Source organism: Callorhinus ursinus, unplaced genomic scaffold, assembly GCF_003265705.2.
Source record: "Callorhinus ursinus isolate GAN/ISIS: 27379988/994484 unplaced genomic scaffold, GSC_fseal_2.0 scaffold1, whole genome shotgun sequence".
Lineage (NCBI taxonomy): Eukaryota > Metazoa > Chordata > Mammalia > Carnivora > Otariidae > Callorhinus > Callorhinus ursinus.
In genome coordinates this window covers 97,273,788-97,298,391 of record NW_027397063.1, presented here as the reverse complement: position 1 = coordinate 97,298,391, position 24,604 = coordinate 97,273,788, and the positions used below count along the sequence as shown (strand labels likewise).

Here is a 24,604-nt window from a genome sequence, read left to right as displayed (position 1 = left end):
TTTCTTCCTGGTTCAATTTTGGTAGTTGATACATCTCTAGGAATGCATCCATTTCTTCCAGGTTATCTAATTTGTTGGCATATAGTGGTTGAAAGAGCTAAATGTGAGACAGGAGTCCATCAAAATCCTAAAGGAGAACACAGGCAGCAACCTCTTCGACCTCAGCCACAGCAACTTCTTCCTAGAAACATCGCCAAAGGCAAGGGAAGCAAGGGCAGAAATGAACTATTGGGATTTCATCAAGATAAAAAGCTTCTGCACAGCAAAGGAAATAGTCAACAAAACCAAAAGACAGCCGACAGAATGGGAGAAAATATTTGCAAATGACATATCAGATAAAGGGCTAGTATCCAAAATCTATAAAGAACTTATCAAACTCAACACCCAAAGAACAAATAATCCAATCAAGCAATGGGCAGAAGACATGAACAGACATTTTTCCAAAGAAGACATCCAAATGGCCAACAGATACATGAAAAAGTGCTCCACATCACTCGGCATCAGGGAAATCCAAATCAAAACCTCAATGAGATACCACCTCACACCAGTCAGAATGGCTAAAATGAACAAGTCAGGAAATGACAGATGTTGGCGGGGATGCGGAGAAAGGGGAACCCTCCTACACTGTTGGTGGGAATGCAAGCTGGTGCAAACACTCTGGAAAACTGTATGGAGATTCCTCAAGCAGTTGAAAATAGAGCTACCATACAATCCAGCAATTGCACTACTGGGTATTTACCACAAAGATACAAATGTAGGGATCCGAAGGGGTACATGCACCCCGATGTTTATAGCAGCAATGTCCACAATAGCCAAACTGTGGAAAGATCCCAGATGTCCATCGACAGATGAATGGATAAAGAAGATGTGGTATATATACACAATGGAATATTATGCAGCCATCAAAAGGAATGAGATCTTGCCATTTGCAACGACGTGGATGGAACTGGAGGGTGTTATGCTGAGTGAAATAAGTCAATCAGAGAAAGACATGTATCATATGACCTCACTGATACGAGGAATTCTTAATCTCAGGAAACAAACTGAGGGTTGCTGGAGTGGTGGGGGGTGGGAAGGATGGGGTGGCTGGGTGATAGACATTGGGGAGAGTATGTGCTATGGTGAGCACTGTGAATTGTGCAAGACTGTTGAATCACAGATCTGTACCTCTGAAACAAATAATGCAATATATGTTAAGAAAAAAAAGAAGATAGCAGGAGGGGAAGAATGAAGGGGGAAATCGGAGGGGGAGACGAACCATGAGAGACGATGGACTCTGAAAAACAAACTGAGGGTTCTAGAGGGGAGGGGGTGGGCGGATGGGTTAGCCTGGTGATGGGTATTAAAGAGGGCACATTCTGTGTGGAGCACTGGGTGTTATGCACAAACAATGAATCATGGAACACTGCATCAAAAACTAATGATGTAATGTGTGGTGATTAACATAACAATAAAAAAATTTAAAGAAAAAAAAAAGAAGGTAACCAGTAATGCTAATGTGGTAGAGCATTCATGATGCTTTGAAAAGTTAGGACATGAGGAAGGCCAGTTGAACTTGATGGCCAAGTTCAAGACATGAGGAAGGCGAGTTGTGGTGGACAGAATAGTAGTACCCAAAGATTTCCATGTCCTAATCCCTGGAGTCTGTGAGTATATTATTCTAGATGACAAAAGGAACTTTGCATATGTGATTAAGGATTTTGAGAAAGGGAGATTATCCTGGATTATTCAGGCAGGCATGATGTAATTGCAGAGATACTTATAAGAGGAAAACAAGAGGGTCAGAGTCACAAAAGTAGTTGTGAAGGTGGAAGCAGTATTTGGAATGTTGTGATTTGAAGATAGAAGAAGGGGGCACAAGCCAAGGAATGCCGGTAGTCTCTAGAAGCTAGAAAAGGCAAAGAAACAGATTTTCCCCTGGAATCACCAGAAGGAGCACAGGCCTTGTGATGTCTTAATTTTAGGACTTCTTACCTTAGAACTGTAAGAGAGTAAGTTTGTGTTGTTTTAAACCATAAGGTCATGGTAATTTCTTACAGCAACAATAAGAAATTAACACACCAGTGTGTTCAGAACCTAATGAGGATTCTGGATTTATGTGGAGGGCAATGGGAAACTATTAGAGGATGTTTGACAAGAGAGTGAACTGATCTGATTTGTTTTAAAGGGTCAGCAAGGCAGCTACCTGGAGAATGGTCTAGAGTGGGAGTACAAGAGCGATCAGGGAGACCAGGTGGGAGGGTGTGAGTTCATGCAAGTGAGAAGTGACTGGTTGAGTGTAAGGCTGTATATAGTGTGGAGATGGAGAGAAATATGTGTCAGTTCTATCTGACAGGATTTATTGGTGGAGTGGATGTGACTGGGGAGCAAGAAGACTGGAAAGGAAAGAATAAAGGATAGGATGTGGGGATTTTCAGCATCAGGGTAGACAGTCGAGAGGGACTAGAGCAGGTGACTATGAGCCTCGACTCTAGATCCAGACTGTTTCCAGCACTACTGTTTAGTAGTTATGTCACCTTAGGCATGGTACTAATCTCTCTAGTCTCAGTTTTTTCAATTATAAGAAGGAAATAAAGGCTACCTTGTCATTATTGTGTTGGTGTCATTGATTGAAATGGGAAAATCGTAGAAGAGATGGATATGGGGTGAGGGAAATAAACTATGCTTTTGATGTATTAGATTTGGAATGCCTTTTGGACAGCAAGGTGGAAGTATCAAGGAGACAGTTTGAACATGGTTATTTCATATGAAGCAGTGGAATGGTATGGAAACTTGCCTTTTTTAAAAGATATTTATTTATTTATTTATTTATTAGAGAGAGAGTGAGAGAGAGCACAAGCAGAGGAAGGGGCAAAGGGAGAAGCAGACTCCCTACTGACCAGGGAGCGTGATGCGGGGCTCAATCCTGGGACTCTTGGATCATGACTTGAGCTGAAGCAGATGCTTAATGGAATGAGCCACTCAGGCACCCTGAAACATGCCTTTCAAATCAAGAAAAATATCCAATTATTTCACTTTATTTCCTTTATGTTTGTTTAGCAGGGGCCTTTCTGAAGGCTTATTCCAAGCAGTTGAAGAGAAAGGATTGACACTATTTGCTGAGAGTAAGGAAAGAATGTAGTGTTAAAAAAGATGTAGGCTTTCTTTTTATTCCCTTCAATTCCCCCTCCCCCCATCCTTATGAAGGTGAAGATAGCTATTATGTCGTGAGGGTAAACCATAGAAAGAGTGGCTTAACTGGCTTGGGCGTGGGAGCTGACCATGGTGAGGGGAATCCTTGGGATGGTAGGCACTCTAGATTAATTGTCCATATAGTTAGCAAAATAACCACTAAAAGAAGTTCTACTGGCCCTGCCTCTAGATTGGAAAAGTTGTATATGAGTCTGAACATAGAGTGAATGTCATGGTGGGGATGCTGTACCTCAAAGCATTTTTTAAAAGTTTTTATTTTAATTCCAGTTAGCTAATTTACAGTGTTATATTAAGTTTCACATGTACGATACAGTGATTCAACAATTCCATATATCACCTTGTGCTCAAAGCATATTTTTTTTTTAGAGAGAAAAGCGTGCAAGTGGGGTGGGGGTGAGGGAGAGGGAGAAGGAATCTTAAGCACACTGAATGTGGAGCCCAAGGCAGGGCTTAGTCTCATGACCCTGAGATTTGACCCAAGCTGAAATCAAGAGTCTGACGCTTAACCGACTAAGCCATCCAGGCACCCCTCAAAGCATTTATTAAAGTAACATTTTTGTTTGATTTCAAAGCAGATATACAAAACCTGGAAAATACAGGAATATGCAAAAAAGAACATCATAGTTGTATTTTGATAAATTCTTGTAGTCCTTTTTCTAAGAATTTTTTCTTAAACTCTTCTTTTTATAAGTAATGTGTATTTTAACATGTTTTCAGTTAGTGATATAAATGTATCATTTTCAGTTAGTGATAAATATATGACATGTTCCAAAAAAATATTTTCCATGTCATGACATGATACATTTATAGATAACTATTAAATGGCTATACAGTATTTCAATGTGTAGATGAATCATAACTTATTTACTAAGCTTTTGGTTTTTTTAGAATTTCTAAATTTTTCACTTTTATAAGTAAGGTACTTTGAAATTCATATAGATAAATCTCACAAGTATTTCCTTTGGATAATTTTTGCTAGAATCAAATAATTTTAATGCTTTTAATACATAATGACTCATTGCCTTCCAATAAGATTATACTGATTTATAATCTCAGCAGTATTTGTTCATACCCATTTCTCCACTTCCGAGCTAATAGTGGGTATAATAACTAAAAAAAATACTGATTTGATTGATGAAACATTTTACTCCTGCATATTTGACTCTGAATTCTTTCTTTTGTGACTCACCTGAGCATAATCTTTGTCCACTTTTCTAATGGTATGTCAATCTTTTCCTTATTGCTTCTTTTCTAATGTTTTGTTCAGAAATAACTTAAAACTTTAAAAAGTTGTAAACATAATGATAGTACAGAGAGCACCCAAATAGCTTTTACCCAGTTTAACATTTTAACCCATTTGCTTTCTCTCTCATCCTTTCCCTGGCCCCCTCCTCTCTCTCTCTACACACACACACACACACACACACACACACACACACACTTTTCTTTCCTAAATCATTTGAGGATAAGTTACATACAACCTGACGCTTTACCTCTAAATACTTTAGCCTGCCTTTCCTCAGGATGGTGATACTTTACAAAAGCACAGGAATCTGTGTCATAAATTTACATACAGTACTTTAATCTACCATCCATATTCTAATTTTGTTAGTTGGCCTTTATAGCATTTTCTCCACTCGTATAGGACTAGTAGAGTCAGCTTGTTTGGCATGTCTTTTTAGCCTCCTAATTCTGGAATACTTTCAGTTTATCTTTTTATATGACCCTGGCATTTTCTGAAAAATGTAGAACCCCTCAAACTTTTTTAAATAAAAATTTTCATTTTATGTTGGTCTAATGTTTCCTTTTGATTGGATTAAGGGCATGTACTCTTAGCCAGAAAACCATATAAGTGAGGATGTGTCCCTCTTAGGGTACGACCATCGGCCTGCCTTTATTTGGTGATACTAATTTTGATCACCTGGTAAAGGTACCGCTCAATTTTTTTCACTCCCTTATTCCTGGGTTTTATTTTGTTGTTGTTCCTTTTCAACTAGTAAGCAGTCTATAAGAGGCACTTTAAATACACTTTAAATCTTTCCTCCTCATCAAAATTTATCCCTCGATATAGCATCAATTAATGATTTTACCTTATCTAAACTTTGCTACAGTGGTTGCTAAATGAAGATTTTTCTGACTCCAGCCCTCCCTCCCCATTAATTAGCCCCCAGCATCCTACTTTAAACAAGAGCTTCACTTCTTCTCATTATTTATTTATTTATTATTGGTATAGACTGATGAACTTATTTTTTCAATGGTTTATAATTGATTACTGTACTGAATTGTTTTGATACATAAATTATCTAAGCTTAGCCAGTAAGAGCCCCTTCAAGCTGCCTCCCGTGACATTGGAACATGGTTTCCTCATCTTTTATAAGCACTTCCTCACCTTCTGACATAACAAGATATCTCAGATATACTTACTCTGCCTAGTCTTGGAAGCAGCCATTTCTCTGAGTACTCTTAGTTCCTTTGAATAGGAATGGCATTAGAGACTGAGTATGCTCATGTGCTGCTTGAGTCTGTTGATGGTTTTGTGGGCTTATGTATATGGCAGACATATCAAAGTATATATGTACTTCATTGTATGTCAACATGATACCTTAATCTATTTTACAACAAGTGGATAATAAAAGAAAATAACATGTTTTAAAAAGACATTTTTTGCAAAAGAAAAAGTTAAACTAAAATATAGTGTTCACAGATAAAACTTGGGTAATAAAATGCTAAAGAAAATCAAAGTAATAACCATAAAATTCATGAAAATGGTTATTTTAGGGAGGAGGGAGTTGGCTGTGACTGGGACGAGGGACATGAAGCTTCTAGGGTAGCTGGTCAGGTTTTATGTTTTTACCTGGATGGTAGTTATGAGAGTTTTCTCCTAATAATTCATTATATAATTGTTTTATGTAATTTTCCTGTAGCTTACAATTTTATCATATTTTACAATAAAAATGGTTTTAAAAATAAATGAATGTTTATGTTCATGATGCAAATAAATTATTACTTATAAGAAATTAAAGTCATTCTACAAGTAGGGCAAACATTGACAATCTAACATATAATTCATTGTACAGTTTATAAGCTATTTTAAGGTACTTTCAGATAATGACTTATTAATAAGCAGCCTATACAAACTTAAACTGGAATATTACTCTTTCTTAATATATTCACTTTTTGAGTTTTGGTACAAAACCCAATTACATAAAATCAAGACATATGTTTATTTCAGTTTTGGAATTTCCATTTGGTTCATTTTAATGGTTTATTTTTCTGCTGAGATTTATCATCTTTTCACTAATTAGAGTTTTTTTTTTATGTCTTTGAGCAGAGTTATAACTGCTCTTTGAAAAATCCTTGTCTGCACATTTCAGTATCTGGGTCATCTCAGAGGCAGTCCCTATTAACTGTCATTTCTCTTGAGAATAGGTCATGCTTTTCTGTTCTTGTGTTGAGTAATTTTTATTATATTCTGGGCATTGTAAAAATGTTATATTATGGAAATTCTGGATTCTGTTATATTTCTCCAAATACTATTGTTGGTGGGGGTGAGGGTGGTGCTGCTTTAAGCAGTTAGTTAATTTGGTTGGCCTCAGACTGTAAACTCTGTCTCTGGGGCAACAGCTCAGATCTCTGTTTAATTCTTTTATCTTTAGCCTGCTTGGAGTCTGCCCTGTGCATGTAGAGTTCAGGGCTCAGTCAGATGTGTGTGTGTAGGGTCTATCTGAGGTATTGGGACTCCTTTTTGACTCTCCTATTTTGAGTCACTCTTCACTTTTCAGCACTATGGTTGACCCAAACGGTGCTCTAGTTCTTTAGGCCAGACTGTGTTTTCTTTCAGAATGTTAGTTCCCCTTCATGATGCAGACTGGAGCCTCAGGTTTGAAATCATTAAAAACAACAACAAAAACAAACAAACAAAAAACAACACAAAAAGCCTGACCTTCATGCTGTCACCTCATTCCAAGTGTCAGCTTCCCTCCAGAATCTTCTTGTTTTTGTTCACTTTCCAATGCCTTCGAATAGGGGTTTTTCTTTTTTTAATGTTCTGCAAAGTTTAGACTTTTTATTTATATGCAGGTCGTTGACAGGGGCCCACTTAGCCATTATAGAAGTGACCTGAATGTTTATTTCTTTAAAGAAATAATAGTATAAAGTTGCTAAGAAATTTCTCCTATGGATGAATAAAATAATGATACGGAAAAACATACTGTTGGACTAACAGATTAGGTTATTTTTTGGCAGAAAAAAACCTTTATATTTCTCATTTCAAGGAAGTATGCATATATAATCACAAATAGAATATAAAGATAAGAAAAGTAATAAAGGAAAAACATGTTTTTAAAAAGGGAAAACATTTATACTTGAACTATTTTGAAATAAAATATTTTAACCTCTTTTATATTATTTTAGGAATAAATCTAATGAAGCTGATGACTGTCAAAGAGAACTTAGAAAACTGAAGTTTGAATCCATTATTTCTGAGTCACGGTACACATTGCAAATTTTTAAATTAATATTTTTAGTCATTGAATTTGAAACCATACTCTAAGTAACATTTTATCTGTTATGTACTTAGCTTTTCTTATTGTATTATTTACATATATATTACATATACATATATATTAATATATACACATATATGTTACATATATATAATATCTAATTCACATTTATAATATCTTGAGATTGTTCATTGATTTTGCCTCTGCCTAGATGGGGCAGTTTTAATATCACAGAACTATCCATTTTCTTAGTATTTTTAAAATTGTTCTTTAAAGTTAAAATTATAGTCTTTAGCTTCAAATGAGATTTTCGTATATTTTTGATAAACATAACAATCTAGTGTCTAATGTGTATTGGTGTTTTTTTTTTTTATCCCGTTCCATTTTAGGCATACCAGATTGCTTAAAGAGAAAGAGGATTCTTTAATGGCTTGTCAACAAATATATAAAACTTTACAGGAAGAACTGACTGCAAAAGAAAGGCAAGAAGAAGACATAAAAAGAAGAATTAACCTTGCAGAAAATGAACTACAGATAACCAAAACTCTTCTGACTCAGACAAAGGAAGAGGTTGTAACACTGAAAAATGAAAGGTGCAGTCCCTAATAATTTCTTCCAAATATTTCATTTAACTCAATATTCCATATATATTTGAAATATCAAGGTCTTACATATATTAATGACAGTGAAATCACGGCATTAAGGATATATTTTACAGGAAAGGTCATCACATCCCACCACCTCATTTGACAATGATTAAACTGAAATCAAATTGGTTAAATGACATGTTTAAAGTCACATAGTTAGTGAAAGTAGAGATGGAATACACATTGCATTTGATGTTAGACTTTTATTGAAAAGTATCAAAAAGACCATGTGTGATCTTATACTACTGAATTTCACCTGGGCCAATAATTGTTGGATTCTATCATTTTGCAACAGGAAAACATCTTTTTGTATCACTTTTTCCTTTTATTAGCTCCTACGTTTCTTCTCTGTTACTTATCAACACCTCTTTATTGAGGACTCTCCACAAAGATACCTCTTGCATTCAGGTAGTAAAGGGAAGCTAAAAAGCATGTTCATTTAGCCTTCCTAGATATTGTCGCTCAGTTAATTTGTCTTTAAATTGACCTTATTTGTACTTAATATTCTCAACCCCACTTTCTTTCTTTTTGTTTTCATTTGCCTCTTATGTGTTTACTCATTCTTTTTGAGTTCTTTAGTTTTAAAGGCATATCTGATATGTAACACACATTTGGGGCTTTTATTTTATTAGTTTTTATCAAATCTGGGAGTCTTTAATGGGAGATATCCCATTTACATTTATCAATATAACTATTATATTCCAGAAGAACATAAGTTCCATAAGGCAAGAATTTTTGTCTTATATTACTCTCTGTGCACAGAATCCAAAATTGGCTATTTGTTTTTCATTCTTCCCAGAATTTTTTTAGTTTATTTTTTATTTTGTTAATTTCATTTTATGAGTATTAGACCAATTTCTAACTTAGAAGATTTATAAACTTTTTTTTAGTTCTTTACAAAGGCAGCTATTTGTTCCCAGAGGAAAAGTCTGGGAGTGGGTAGCAAGTGGCTTAGAATTAAGTTAATTGTCTTAGAACTTTTTCATCAACTCTTTGCCCTGGGTTATATCTGTCTCTACTCTAGGCTAGAAGGGGTTCTGTCCAGTTCATAGGAGAACAAGTCTTATCTCTGGTCCATCCTGGGATAAGATGAACAACTGCAATGCTGATTGCCACCCATGATTTCTTCCTGACTCAGCCATACCAACAACCTGCCTCTTGCAAAGTACCAACAACCTGCCTCTTGCAAAGATGGTATACCTTATAGTTACATGACTCTTCATTCCACCCCGCCACCTCTGCCATTTCACAATTGCATAGTCACTCAGCCCATAGCCCATTAGAAGCAGCAATTTCATAAGTATGGAATTTGCAAGGGCCAAGTTACTAATAACAAGAAGGAATGGCAGCTGAAAGATTGGTCATGCATAAGAAGAAAAAAACCTCTAAATCCAAACAAAAACTTGAAAAGCATTGCAATTTGACCCAATATGCAATAAAGACAGCCTAATACACATCAATAACTTTGAGTGTTCCTATATTTATAACATGGGTTAATAACTGATGGCCATCATGATGACCCTGAGTGAGAAAAATAAAAATCAGCTTTATACTCTACATTAAAAAGTACAGAATCATATGTACGAGGACACCAAGAAAGAAATTTTTAAAAATCTGCTTATAACTTTGGTTATCTGAGTAATTTCCTTATATTCCTGTATTACCTAGAATACCCCACTTCTAATGGTGTCAGATTAATTAGATTTACTTGTTTATCAGAATGAATGCCATCTTCTTTACAGTGGTCATTGAAAAGATCCTGTCTTTGCTCAAACATTTCTGGAACTCTTTTCTGAGGATTGACTTAAGTGCATATGTTTTAGAATAGTCTCTGTATGATGAATCTTTGCCCTTTAGGATGAATTTGATTTGATTTATTTATTTATTTTTTTTAATGAATTTGATTTTAAAAACTGTCTCAGTAGGTTCAGTGAAAGCAAGTCCTGTGAACATGGTAGGAAGTCAATCTGGGAAATACCATGTGGGATAAAAAATAAATTGTATTTTTTTTTTTTAGTAAATTATCCCTTGCTGCAGTTTGAAGAAGGCAGTCTTATGAGTGTTTTGAGGATTGATGGCATCATTAGAATAAATATAGAACTTTCTTGGAGGATTGCTTTGAAATACATGCTCACCTGGATGTGTATGTTTTGCCACATTTTAAAGACATTAAGTATGGTTCTAATCTTAACCTTATGTTTTAAGTGTTGAATGAGAAAGATAATTTCTTTAAGTTTTCAGAGAATAGAGACATCACTGAACTACCACCTTCTCTTCTTCTCCCCTTTTTTTTCTTTCATATACTTGCCCTGTTTCCTTCTTTGCTCTTTACACTTTGGTCTATCCCAAAGCAGGCATAGTATTACCTAATCATTTGGTGACACTAAGTTTACTATCTGCCACATAACAAATAAAAATGTGCTTATGTACCAGTAAGTTATCATACTATCATAGGATTACTCCTAGACATAACCCATTGTCCTTTTTCTTTGTCCTAGGCCACCTTCAAATTTTGTCTGCCTTGTCCTCTATTGTATCCTCAAAGTCTAGCATGTATCCACTCGATAAATATTTGTTGAGGGAATGAATGACTTGCTTTGGGTAATTTAGTCAGTCAACAATTATTTGTTGAGCATTTACTGTATGCCAGGTACTATGTACCCTGGGGATATGAGTGAATCTGAAACGTCCCTGTCCTCAAGAAGCTTACATTCTAATGAGATGCATAGTTAAAAAAAAAAAAGTAAAGAGCTAACTAGAATAATTACAGATTGTAATAACAGATATAAAATAAGTAAAAGGGTATTGTTGCAGAGACTGATAGAAAGGGGTCCTGATTTGGAAAGAGCAGTCATAAAAGTGACTTCCAAGATGATACACAAAGGAAGACAAGTAAAAGTAACTGGGCCAAAAGCCAGGAAGAGCTTTACAAGCAAAGAGCAAGCTTGGTGAGTCCTCAGAAATGGCAGTGTGACTTTAGGCCTAACAAGTGTGAGTGAGACAGGCGAGGACCAAACCATGCAGGGTCTCCTAGGCCTTTGGGAGTTGGGTATTATATACAGTGCAATGAAAAGAAACCATTGAGGGGATTTAAGCAGAGGAGTGACCCTGTGGAAAGATTGTTCTGATGCTGAGTGGAGAAGGTATGGCAATGGGCAGTGGGAACAGCTCAGGTCATTTACTGCTTTGATATTAATGAAAGGACTTTATGTATGGTTAAGCCTAACAGACATGAGCAAAATGAAAATCTTCAGCTCCTACCCCTTGCCAGCTTGTGCTGGGTTATTTAAATGTCTGTACCAAGTGGGTAGTGGCAAAATAGCCAGGATTTACTCCATTTTGAGCCAAAAGGGATATATGAAAGCCAAGTTAAGGGCACCTGGATGGCTCAGGCGGTTAAGCATTTGACTCTTGATTTTTAGCTTAGGTCATGATCTTGGGTCGTGGGATGGAGCCTTGCATTGCATCAGGTTCTGCTCTCAGCAGGGAGTCGTCTTCTCTCCCTTTCTCTCAGCCCATCTCCCCATGCACTCTCTCTCTCTCTCAAATAAATAAATAAATCTTAAAAATAAAAGAAAGCCAAGTTCAAGGATATTTTGAAGAATAATGACCTTTTGGAAGCTTTTGACATTTCTGTCCAAACCTACCTTGAAACTTTTGTTGACAAGCCAATCAAAGAATCCTCTTTCTCTTTAAGCAATCTGTTATGCCTAAAATGGTACAGGATTAAAAAAAAAAACCCCACCAATACACATTAGACACTAGATCTTTATGTTTATCAAAGATATATGAAAATCTCATTTGAAACAAAAGACTATAATTTTAACTTTAAAGAACAATTTTAAAAATACTAAGAAAATGGATAGTTCTGTGATATTAAAACTTCCCCATCTAGGCAAAGGCAAAAATCAATGAACAGCTTCAAGATATTAAAATATAAATTAGGTATTATATATGTAAATAATACAAGTCTTCCTTTGACAGCTGGGGCAACCAGTTAACCTGCCCCCTTTCTGTCTCTGGTTCTTTTCCATCCCCTCCTGACCACAGACATTCCTTAAGGTTCATGCATGGTCTTGGCTTTCCTCTCTCCGCTTTCTTCCCTTTAGTAGTAACCTGTCTCTCAACTGAGCAAGTTTCCCTGTAAAGCTTTGTTTTGAAGTGCCAGTGGGTCCTCTAAATAGAGGTGTTCCTAGGCAGTTGGAGATGTGAAAAGTCCCTCCAAAGAAGAAATGATAAAGATACTGATAACACAGAGATTCTTGTTCAGTAGCACTGGGTGGTGCCTGGAAATCTGCTACACAGCAACGTCCAAAACCACCGTCACGGAAGGACTTGCAACCAACCAGGCTGTCAGATGTGCTCTCCAAAGGCCAAAGCCCAAGTTGCTCCCAGGGACGGTGTGTGCTTCCATAAGCTCAGGCAGCCTCACGTACATGCCGCCCCTCCCTCCCCTCGCCTGATACAGAACCCCCGCCAAAACTCCACAGGGACCGTGATGAGAAAGGTGCAATTTAGATGCTATGTAGCTTCAGAAGAGGAGAAAAGGAAGATGTAAAAAGCCAAACCTGACCCTAGGAAAAAACTGGTAGAACTGAATTTGGGGCAGGAGAGGAATTGGTAACTAGGAAATACTTGAAGTATTAGGACAAATCTACTTAATGATGCGTTGCTTTCTGCCCCACACTCAGGAAGCTCTGTTAGGACAAGAGGCTCCACTGGAAGGAGGAAAAGTAGGTCCTTCGAGATCACGGATGCTGGGGGTAGAGGTCTGGCCAGCTTGGTTACAGACACTGAGGCTGGAGAGAGAGGTCTCCTTGGTGGATGAGGAAGGATGCAGCCAGCACAGTGGCCAGCGCCAGAGAAAAGGGCAGCTGTTTTCTCAGTTCTATACAAAGAGCTCTCTGCTCTCCTGCTTCTGGGCTAGAGGGGCTCATCAGCCAGAGCCAGAACTCGGCCCAGACTGTGAATTTGTGACAGTGTTTCAGGCCTATAGTGGATTAAATAGGGTTCTGTGGGCTGGCCTGCAGGCCTAATGCCATTTTTATAGAAAAGTATTTCTATGGTAAAATGTGTTTGGAATTCCCTATAACCAACTTACAAATAACGTTTTATAAGGACATATGTGTTTAAGCTTGGAGACTGCCCACATATAACACTTAGAGAAATTTATGCACTAACACGTGGGCTACAACCATAGTGCTGAAACACGCAGCTGTCTGTAACAGCTCTCATACTCTATGCATTCCCAAGAGCTGTATTAGCACCATCTTGGTACATTCCAAGAAGAACTATAGGAAAATACTTATTTGACTGACTTGCCAATAATAGAATGGAATTAGTGAAGAGCATTGTTGGAGGAAAAGCTTAGTTGTAACCAAAGTTATGTGCAAGTTGCTTACGTGTTATTTCTTCTGTGAAATAAATAATATATGTCTGTATCTCTTTGTCTAACTCTATTTTATTTTTTTAAGATTGATTTATTTGAGAGAGAGAGAGAGAGAGAGCGGAAGAGTTCAAGAGCACAAGAGGGCGCACAAGCTGGGACGAGGCAGGGGGAGGGAGAGGCAGACTCCCTGCTGAGCAAGGAGCCCGATGCGGGGCTAACCGACTGAGCCATCCAGGTGCCCCTCTTTATCTATTTTAAATGAAGTTTTCTTAAGTGTTTCCTGTCCCTCCAGAAGGGTATCTTATAGGCTATAAGGAAGGGTTTTATTCAGCCTCCCTTACACATGTGACCTTAACTTCTTTTCAGTTCCCAGGTCCTCTCCTTTCTCCCTTTGTCTTTGATTTTTGTTTGTTCGTTTGTTTTTAACTGAAAACTACAAACCCTCACCCCAGAAGAACATATACAAAAATCTAGCAATTTATTTTTCAGGAGTTTCAGAGAGTTTCCTACTTTCCTGTATATGACATGACCCCATAATTAAACATGTGAGCTTCTTCATGCTCTCTCTCCCCTCTCTTCTTTTCCCCCTACCCCGCCTCCCTCAAACTCTCTCACACACAATCCATAGGTATCACAGTTCCGGGGAGCCCTCTAAGGGCTTCTGTGATCATGTCCTGAGTGAGATGCGTCCTTTTTTCTTTTTTTAAGATTTTATTTATTTATTTGAGAGAGGGAGAGAGACAGAGATAGTGAGAAGAGAGCATGAGCAGGGAGGAGAAGGAGAAGCAGGCTCCCCCCTGAGCAGGGAGCCCATATGATTGGGAGCTCAATCCCAGGACCCTGGGATCATGACCTGAGCCAAAGGTGGGTGCTTAACCGACTGAGCCACCCGGGCGCCCCATGAATGAGATGCATCCTTATGTGGCACTCAGTGGAAGGAGTAAGGGATCAGAAAACCAATCAGGACTCTGTTGTCCTTGCCACATGCCACAGGGGAAGGAGCTCAGTTTTCTTTCATAAGTATGCTATTCCCTTCTTCCCTTATCAAGCCTCTGTCTCTAGGTCTGACCCCAGCCAGAAGGAATATCATTTCTAATTTACCAACCCAGAGGGGAAGTCATTTCCAAATTTGCCCAAAGGCACTGGTTAGCAGAGTTGGGAACCTTTACCTGTGAAGCAGGTCATTTTCCACATTTTTCCACATTTTCTACATAAGGAAAGAGGTTAAGCAAGGCTAAATCTCTCACTCAGGGTCACATAATTGGCAAAGACAGAACTCAAGCTCTGCTGTGTCTAACCTCATTGCCCTTGTTCCCTCCACTACAGTTCACATAGTTCCCTCAGCATCTGTCTTGAAGGTCTGTTTTGTCAGCTCCTCTCTGGGTGACTTCTTTCTCAACCATGTTGTAACACTGAGCCTTCAGGGGACTCCCAGCCCTGGGAGAACCCAGAGTGTTCCCTTTGTGTCTCCTCTCCCCGCCCCCTCACTTTCTTACCCCACCTCTTTACTCTTTCAGGATTCTTCCATTCACTCAATAAATATAAGATGGTGACTTTTGTCTTCTATTCTCTAGTGTCTTGGCAAAATCAGAAGTGGAGCTATATCTTCAGAATGAAAATAGAATAATAACTTTTCACGGCACATTCTAGAAGAAGAGAAGCTTAATGTTTAATTCCTTTAATGAGGCTTGCCATATTTTCAAGAAGATTAAAAAAATGAGAAATGTAGACTATAAAAAAGGATTCAGAAGCAGTGTATAAAGGGTCTGTTACCTCATGGTACTGTGGCTTAAGTATAAAAAAAACGGACTTTAGAGTTAAGCAAATAGGTTTAAGTCTCAACTTGACCAGTATCAAATTTGGACAACTCAGCCACTTTAAGGCTCATTTTCCTTATCTGTAAAATGGGGATAGTAATAATAGCTATCTTCTCATGAAGACTAAAGCATCTAATATTTTGCCTGCTAGGTTGTAAGTGCTTGGAAAATGTATTCCCCCTCTTTTCATCTTTTCTTAGGTTGCTAACTCCTTAAAGCATCCTATCTTATTAATGTTTATACCCTGCACTGGTGATGTAGCTATTTATTAAATATCTGTCAAATTCAATATTATCTGCTTTACTCTTCAAGTTATAAGATTAGTTTGTGGAGTGATTCAATTTCGATGCTATCCTATTAGTTGAAAGCATTATGAAACAAAATGTTTTAAGTAACATCACTCTAAAATAACAAACCTTATCATTTTTTTTTCCAAGACTCACCTCTTTCTCTGATTTCCTATCTATCAACAGCTCTCAGAACAAGAGGCTGGCCAAACTTCTTATGATACCACAGAGTTAACTGCTTTTAACTAAGGCAAGAGTTGTGGCAAAATCAAAATTATCTCTTTGATTGACAATGTGAAGACATCTCTAAAAGAACAACTTGTGAAATAGAATTTAAAGCTGTCGTTTGGCATTATGGTTTGACATTTGTTTGCAGTTACGTTTTTAACTACAATTAAGGGAATCAAGATATTTGCATGTATATAAGAAATTAGATTCTCATTTTCTTTTGGGTCTAAGAATCTAAAAGTTAAAAATTTTTAAATAAATACTCTTAATTGCGAGAGATCCTAGTTTGCCTGTTGTGTCAACTCCAGAAATGTTATTTTGAAACAATATTTCATGAAATTGCAGGGGAGAGTGCTGCAGATAGCCACACCTCCCTCCCAAATATAGAAAGCCAAGACAGCATAGCACAGCAGAAAGCTCAAAGCTGGTATGAGCTTGAGCCAGCATTGCTTATGAATTGTGTCACTTTAGATGGTCATTTTCTACTTCATGATCTTGTTTCTTTGAACATTTAGGTAATTACATTAGTGTATTACCAAAAAAATGGCAAGAAAGAACCACTATATCCCCAGAGACTAAAACAATGCCTGACACATAATGGGCACTCAATAAATATTTGCTGGATAGATGGATGTATGGATGAGAATTTAATCCGAATGAAACCATGATTGCATGAGTTAAAATTCAAAAGCTCCCAGTGTTCCTCTCAGGTCCAGAAAGCTTCTGACTTATCAAAAATCAGAGGTGGGAATACAGTCCAAACTCCTAGATTCTAGTTATAATCTTCTTTATTAGATTCTTAGTAAAATCCAAATTTAGGACCTAAATCTGTGTTGTTTCCTGTAACTCTAAGGCATCTTTATCTCTAGAACTGGTTCTGAAGAGGAAATTAGATGTCTGTATGATATTCAAAAATGGCTACATATTTTCAGCTTTTTATAACATGGAAAAACATGGAATATGCATCTAACAATGTTTTATTTCTTATCATTCCTCTAGATTTCTAGCAGAAAGACTCACAAGAGTCAAAATTGATCCCTTTTAGTTTCTTTCAATACGAGCTTTTTTTTTCATCATCAGTGTCTTAAAATGGTTTTGTATTCCTGAACAATGTGTAAGCTCTTCCATGGGTATAGTATATAAGTGTGATTTTTGTTTTTGGAATTGGGATTATCTTTTTCAAATATATAATCATCTCTGTTTACATTACTCAATGCCCATTTCATGCTAATCAGGGGAAGTATTTGTATAATCACATATAATTATTCTTTCTGCCTTGTCCCACTAAAGAATCGCATAAGAGTCTTAGAGTCTGGGTCAGAGGCTCAACAGGTATCAAAGAAATCTGAAAGTCCTTCTCATTTCTATAGTCATAAATGTCAAGCAAACTTACCACTGCAGACTTTAAGTCCATGATTTTTAAAAGAGTTCATTCAAAACACCTTATACTTTGTGGAAATGTCATAGGGAACTTCATAACTCTGAAAATTCAGTGAATAATTATCACTTCATTAACATTGTTTAAATCTTGGCCTACTATATTTTAGTATCTATAATCTACTAGACTTTCAGTTTTTGTTCTAAAAGGAACCATATAACAGCAGTGGTGTTTTGCACTCAGTCTATGAGAGGAATGTATATGGAATGGATTCCACTTTTGGTTGTATCTAAATTATATTTGTCTCCAGAGAGACTGAAATTTGAGCATCTCGAATACTCAGCAACACCCATTTTACAATAAAGGTAACTTCTAGTGTACTGACAGGCACCCATCTGGAAATGCTTGTTGGAATTTTCTAATCAGTAAGACCTCTTTTCAAATAGGAAACCAGGCTTAAGAAATAAAATGGATCAAATTGCCAAGACTGTGCTGTCTGCTACCTCTAACAAGTGCATGGCCAGCCACATCCATTCTGTATACTAGCATTTTAAAAACCAGGTCAAGTGCTACTCAGTTTCCATCGACTGCTGTTCCTTATTTGATTAGGTTTACTATTATAAAATTCTAATCTCATACCTAAAGTTGTATAATACCACTTGAAGGTAGAACATGGCATTAGTTTTCTATTGCTGCTATAACAAATTGCCCCAAATTTCGTGGCTTAAAACGTCACAAATTTATTATCTTATGGTTTTGCAGGTCAGAAGTCCAAACGAGTGTTAAGGAACTAAAATCAATGTGTCACTAGGGCTGGTTCTTTCTGGAAGTTCCAGGGGAAAGCCCCTTCCTTGCTTCTTCCAACTTTAAGAGGCTGCTGGCACTCTGCATCCTAGCCGCATGAATCCAATCTCTGCTTCGTTTGTCACATCATTATCTTCACTCACATTAATGCTCTCTCCTCTCTCTTATAAAGGCCTTGGTAATTACATTTAGGGCACAGCCAAATAATCCAAGATAATCTCCCCATCTCAAGACTTTTAACTTGAATCACATCTGCAAAGTCCCTTTTGCCATATAAAGTAACATACAGACTCTGTAGATTAGGACATGGATATCTTTGAAGGCAATTAGTCTACCACAACTATGATAAGTTAGAGATGGCCCTTATTAATCCTATAGTAACCACTAAAATAAAACTAAACAAAAGATTTATAGCTAAACAGCCAAAACAGTGGATAAAATAGAATCATAAGACACATGCAAAATCCAAAAGAAGGCAGAAAAAAGAAGGAAAAGCACACAACAGATGAGATAAATAGGAAACAAATAGCAAGATGGTAGATTTAAGGCTAACCATATCAACAATTGAATTAAATGTAAATTGTCTAAACATTCCAATTAAAAGGTGAAGATTATCAGATTGTATTTAAAAAAGTAAGATTCAGCTATAATCTGCCTATAGGAAGTTTATTTAAAACGTAATTGACACAAATAATTTAAAACAATGAAAAAAATACACCAAGTTGATGCTAATCAAAAGAAAGCTGAAATACTATTGATATCATATAAAGTAGATTTTAGAACAAAGAATATTACCAGGAATAAAGAAATTCATTTCATAATGATAAGTGGATCGGGGCACTTAGGTGGCTCAGTTAAGGATCAGACTCTTGATTTCGTCTCAGGTCATGATCTCAGGGTCATGAGATGGAGCCCCGTGTCAGGCTTTGTGCTCAGCTCCACGCTCAGCTCTCCTTCTTCGCGTGCGCGTGCACACACACACAGACACACACACTCTCTAAAAAAAAAAAAGATTCAGTGCAATCACAAAATTCCAACACAACTTTTTGTAGAAATTAACAAGCTAATTCTAAAATTCACATGTAAATGCAAAGGACCTAGAATAATCAAAACAACTTTGGAAAAAAAACTAAATTGGGACACCTGGGTGGCTCAGTCCTTAAGCTTCTGCCTTCGGCTCAGGTCATGATCCAAGGTCCTGGGATCGAGCCCCGCATCAGGCTCCCTGCTCAGAGAGAGTAGGGAAGCCTATTTCTCCCTCTCCCACTCCCCCTGCTTGTATTCCCTCTCTCACTGTCTCTCTCTCTGTCAAATAAATAAATAAAACCTAAATGGTCAAAAGATCAAAGTCAATACCTGAATTCAAGACTTCTTATGAAGCTACATATTTAATACAGTGTGGTACTAGTCTCAAGAAAGACAAATAGATCAGTGGAACAGAATAGAGAATCCAGAAATAGGCACACATATATGGTTAATTGATTTTCTACATGGGTACTAAAACAATTCATTGGAGAAAAGATAGTATTTTAAAACCATTGGTATTAGAATAATTGTATATACATGTGTGAAAAATGAACTTTGATTCATACTATGAAATATATAAATTCAAAATATAGATCTAAATATAAAACCTAAAATCATAAATTTCTAAAAGAAGACATGGAAGAACAACCTTTATGACCTTGAGTTGGGCAAAGATTTCTTGGATTCAACACTAAAAGAACACTCCATAAAAGAAAAAAATAACCCTGATAAGTTGGACTTCATTAAAATTAAGACTTCTGTTTCTTATAAAGACAGTTTAGAGAATGAAAAGACAAGCTGTAGACTGGAATAATATATTTGCAAAGTAAACATCTCATAAAAGACTTGTTTCCAGAATATGTAAAGAACTTTAGAAACTCCATTATATGACCATAAACAACCTAATAAAGAATGAATGAAAGATTTGAACAGACACTTCACCAATGAAGATATACAAGTGGTCAATAAGTACACAAAAAATACGCTCAACATCATTAGTCATTAGGGAAATGCAAATTAAAGCCACGGTGAGATACTACTACACACTTTCATAATGTCTCAAATTAAAAAGTCTGAACATAACCAAGTGTTGACAAGGACATGGAGAAACGAATTCTCGTACCCTGCTGGTTGGGATGTAAAACAGTATAACCTCTTTGGGAAAGTTTGGAAGTTTCTTAAAAAGTTAAGCATTACACTTAACCTTGCTACCCAGGTGTTTTACTCAGGAGAAATTAAGGGATTATCTATAAAAAAAACTTGTACAGAGGTATTGATAGCAGCTTTATTTGTAATAGCACAAACCTGTGAAACAACCTATATGTCTATCAACAGGTGAGTTGATCAAATAAATTGTGGTGTGGCCATACAATGAAATACTACTCAGCAATAAAAATGATGGGGCACCTGGGTGGCTCAGTCGTTAAGCATTTGCCTTCTGCTCAGGTCATGATCCCAGGGTCCTGTGATTGAGCCCCACATCAGGCTCCCTGCTCAGCGGGAAGCCTGCTTCTCCCTCTCCCATTCACCCTGCTTGTGTTCCCTCTCTCTCTCTGTGTCTCTCTCTGTCAAATAAATAAATAAAATCTTAAATAAAAAATGAACCATAATCTGAGCAAGGAATATCCCCCACCTCCAGGGTAGAGATCCTCACGTTGGCTTCCAAGGGAATTTCAGAATTTCGATGGGCTCCGCCCCATGCCAGGTGCACACCTCCCAGTGAGAGGACTATTCTGTCCGTGCCTGACTGTCATCAGACTTGGCCACTCAACTTGTTCTTGCCACTGAAATGTGAGAGAATGCACCAATTCTGAGTAGAAGCTTTAACAGATCCAAAGTTTTGGAGATTTTTCTTTTCCGTCTGCCACAAAAAATAGCATTCCTTGGTAAGAGTTGCTCCTTGAGCTACATCCTGGAACAAAACGTGGGGCACAAAGCAGCGGATGACACATAACATGAGCAAAAAATAAACTCTAGTACTTTGAGCCTCTGAGATTACAAATATGTTAAGTTTGAGTTGTCCCTGAAATATAAAAGTAGAGCAGTCAGTGAGTTGGATTCATGAGTCAGATACTCAGAATAGAGAATAGATCTGAGCCAGAGATAAAATTTGGGAGTTGTCAGCATCTAGATTGCATTTCAAGCATAGAAGTGGATAAGATCACCTAGAGAAAGAGTAGAAAGGAAAAAGTGCTGAGGAACACAAACATTTAAACGACAAGTACGGGAAGATGAGTCTGCAAGGGAGACAGGAATGGACAAATATTTGTAGGAAAGCCACAAATGAGATTTTTAATGTACTCCCACTTTTGCTGTCCTCATTCTTTGTTTCTTCTGTTTCACTTACTTCAGCCTAGAAACTACTAAGCAAGCATCAGAACCTGCTGGGTGCACCTCACACTCTGAAAGATAAATTTTTCTTTCACATTACTGGATTTTGAGCACCTTTTGGACAGGGATCCTGCCTTCCTAATTCACCTCTGTCCTTTCAGGGCCCAATGACACTGCCTTATCCCAAGTGTGCATAGCTGACCGTAAACTCTACCCTACTAGTCACCTGCCCGGTCCTTCACCATAGTCTTTCCCTTTGATTCCTTTTCCTCCACATGCATGTGCTCAGGCTTTAATCACTAATTATTTTTTAAATAAATATTGAATAGATACATGGGAGCTGAACATAGGTGTAAAGTATAAAGTAGTACAATACAGTGAACATTTTTGTGTCAACCACTCAGTTTAGGGAAAAGAACCTTACCATTAGCTTTGAAGTCCCTTTGTGTTTCTCCCCAGTCCCACCACAGTGCCTCATTCTGCAGAGGAAACCACCAACTTGCATTTTGTGGTTCTCAGCAAACTAGGAATAGAAGGGAACTTCCTCAAATGGATAAAGAGTATCTATTAAAACCTATAGATAACACCTGATGTTTCTTTTCTTCACTTTATAATCTTACCAAGTTGTTTACATTCCTTAAAAAAGTTAGGGTTTGCATATATTTTATCTTCATAGAAATAAAATCATACTATAAGTGTTACCCAATGTTTTTTTTCTTTGTGCTCAAGATTATGTTTCTGGGATTTGTCTATTATGGTGCATGTAGCTGAAAAGCTTTCATTTCTTTATCTGTATTGTATTCTAAACTATACCACAATTGAGTTATCCTTTCTGCTTTAACTATATTGTGTAAGTTTTGATATGTAGCAATTTCATTATTGTTCAATTCTAAATATTTTTAAATATCAATTATGATTTTTTACTTGACCCATGACTTAGAAATAAAATTTTTTAACTTCCAAATACATGGAGATATTTTACATATCTTTTGTTATAGACGTTTGTTTTCTGAGACTATGGACTCTTAACAGTGCTGTTCAGTAGTATAATGTGAAACACATATGTAATTTTAAATTTTTCAATTGCCACATTAAAAGAGAAAAATAGGTAAAATGTGTAATATATTTTACTTAACTCCATATATACAAATTATTTAAATATGTAATCATCTTTAAAAATTATCACAGATATTTTAGATTTTTGAGAGGTACTAAGTTTTCAAACATGGTGTCCATTTTAGATTTAGGCACATCCTAATTTGAACCAGTTACACTTTAAGTGCTTAGAAGCTACATATGGTTAGCGGCTACCATGTTGGACCATACAGGTTAATCAGACAACAATTGTTTGAAATTTACTTTCTGGCCTAGGATGTCCATTTCATGTGAGCTGAAAATAATTGTGTGTTTTTCTACTAATTGGGTACAGGGTTCTATACATGAACCTTAAATCAGTCTTATTTGCATTGTTAAAATCCTCTATATTCTTACTGAATTATTTGTCTGCTTGACCTTGGGTTGCTGCATTATGGCTTTCTTTTTTCTTTTATAGTTTTGTGATTTCTAAAAAATCAGGATAGCATAGGTCTTGACTTTTTATCTGTAGAAAATCTTTGAGTCCCAAGTTGAAGATAGCTTGCTCCCAAAAATATTGGTGTTTTTTCTACCAGGCATCTGGAGATAAAGGTAACCTATTACCACTTTAAGATACCTTTTCAACATGAAGCTCTTCTAACCACTCAGGTTGTATGAATTCACAATAAAAATCTGCATTAGGGTTAGTTTGTGTTTACAAATTCCTATGAGAGATTTATATTTTTCCCTCTACCTAGCAACAAAATTCAAAACCAGTAATTTTCTTTTGTACCTTGAGAGTTGTTATTTGAATTTTACACATACTAGGTGTGAATTTCACACATTTACTGCATGTGCAGTTCTTTGAGATGCAGCTTCATGCAGGTGAGTTTCCTTTTAGACTCTCTCACCTGAGCCCTTCATGCCTATGAAATTTAAAGCTCAAGTTCATCAGATTTGGAAGGTACCTTCAAGGTGAGAATTGGTTTCAATGCTCTACTTATTGTTGGGGGTTCTTCCTTTTACTTCACTTTTTAAAAGATTTAGTTTGAAATAATTACAGAAAAGTTACAAAGACAGTAAAGAGAGAGTTTATGTTTCTCTTTGGCAGTTTTTAATAACAATGACACATCTGTAAAAACTAAGAAATTAACATTAGTATAATACAATTAACTAAACTACAGACCTTATTCAGATTTTGGTAGTTTTCCACTCCTATCCTTTTCCTGTTCTTTCACTTGAGTTTTGTTCTCTGCATCCTTCCCACTTTTTGTCCAGCTTACTGATGAATTTTAAAATTCTTTTTTATAAGTTAAAAAAAATGTTTACTTATTTTCAGTAGGAGAGTTGTCAAAGTACCTAGTCCAATACACTTCTGGAAAGAGAAGTCTGGGTAGTTTTTTTTTAATAAGTTTCCCTCAAATGATATTCATAATCCTGGTTACCAAGTACAACATGTCTTCATATGCTTGTGTCCTTAAATTTTTCTAGCTTAGAAATGTAGGCATTATTTTTACTATGGTAAAAAAATATTTAATAATATTTTAAGAGTGAGACTAGAAAAGAAATCAAGAGATAGATTGAGAGTCTATTATAATACTATAGGTGGGAGAAAAAGTCAAGAGCCTTAACAAGGAAGGCTGTTGGTAGTGGGAAAGGGAGAGAGGAAATAGTTTGGGGTTCACTCAGAAAGCAAAATAATAGAATTTGGTATTGAATGGATGCGGTGGGACAAGGAGAAGAAAGAGTCAGAGAAAACTCAGGGATTTCAAGCCAAAGATTTTGACTCTTGAAGATTTTCAGAACTCAAAAGGAAAAGCAAGATTGCAGGAGATGATAGTGAATTTGTTTTTTAATGGATCTGGTATTAATGGTTCATTAGGGTGGGGATATCTAACAGGCAGTTATAATTGAAAGCCACAATTT

The 24,604-nt window shown here is 36.7% G+C and overlaps 1 protein-coding gene across 8 annotated transcripts in view; it reads left to right on the top strand.

Annotated features, from left to right (window-relative positions):
- Positions 1 to 24,604, top strand: part of LEKR1 (leucine, glutamate and lysine rich 1) — a 186,479-nt gene that overhangs the window by 129,815 nt on the left and 32,060 nt on the right. For all 8 annotated transcript variants that reach the window (XM_025879937.2, XM_025879929.2, XM_025879922.2 and 5 more), the window contains 2 exons: positions 7,606 to 7,683; positions 8,087 to 8,290. In XM_025879937.2, the coding sequence (XP_025735722.1) occupies positions 7,606 to 7,683; positions 8,087 to 8,290 (282 nt within the window). The remainder of the gene's footprint in view (positions 1 to 7,605; positions 7,684 to 8,086; positions 8,291 to 24,604) is intronic.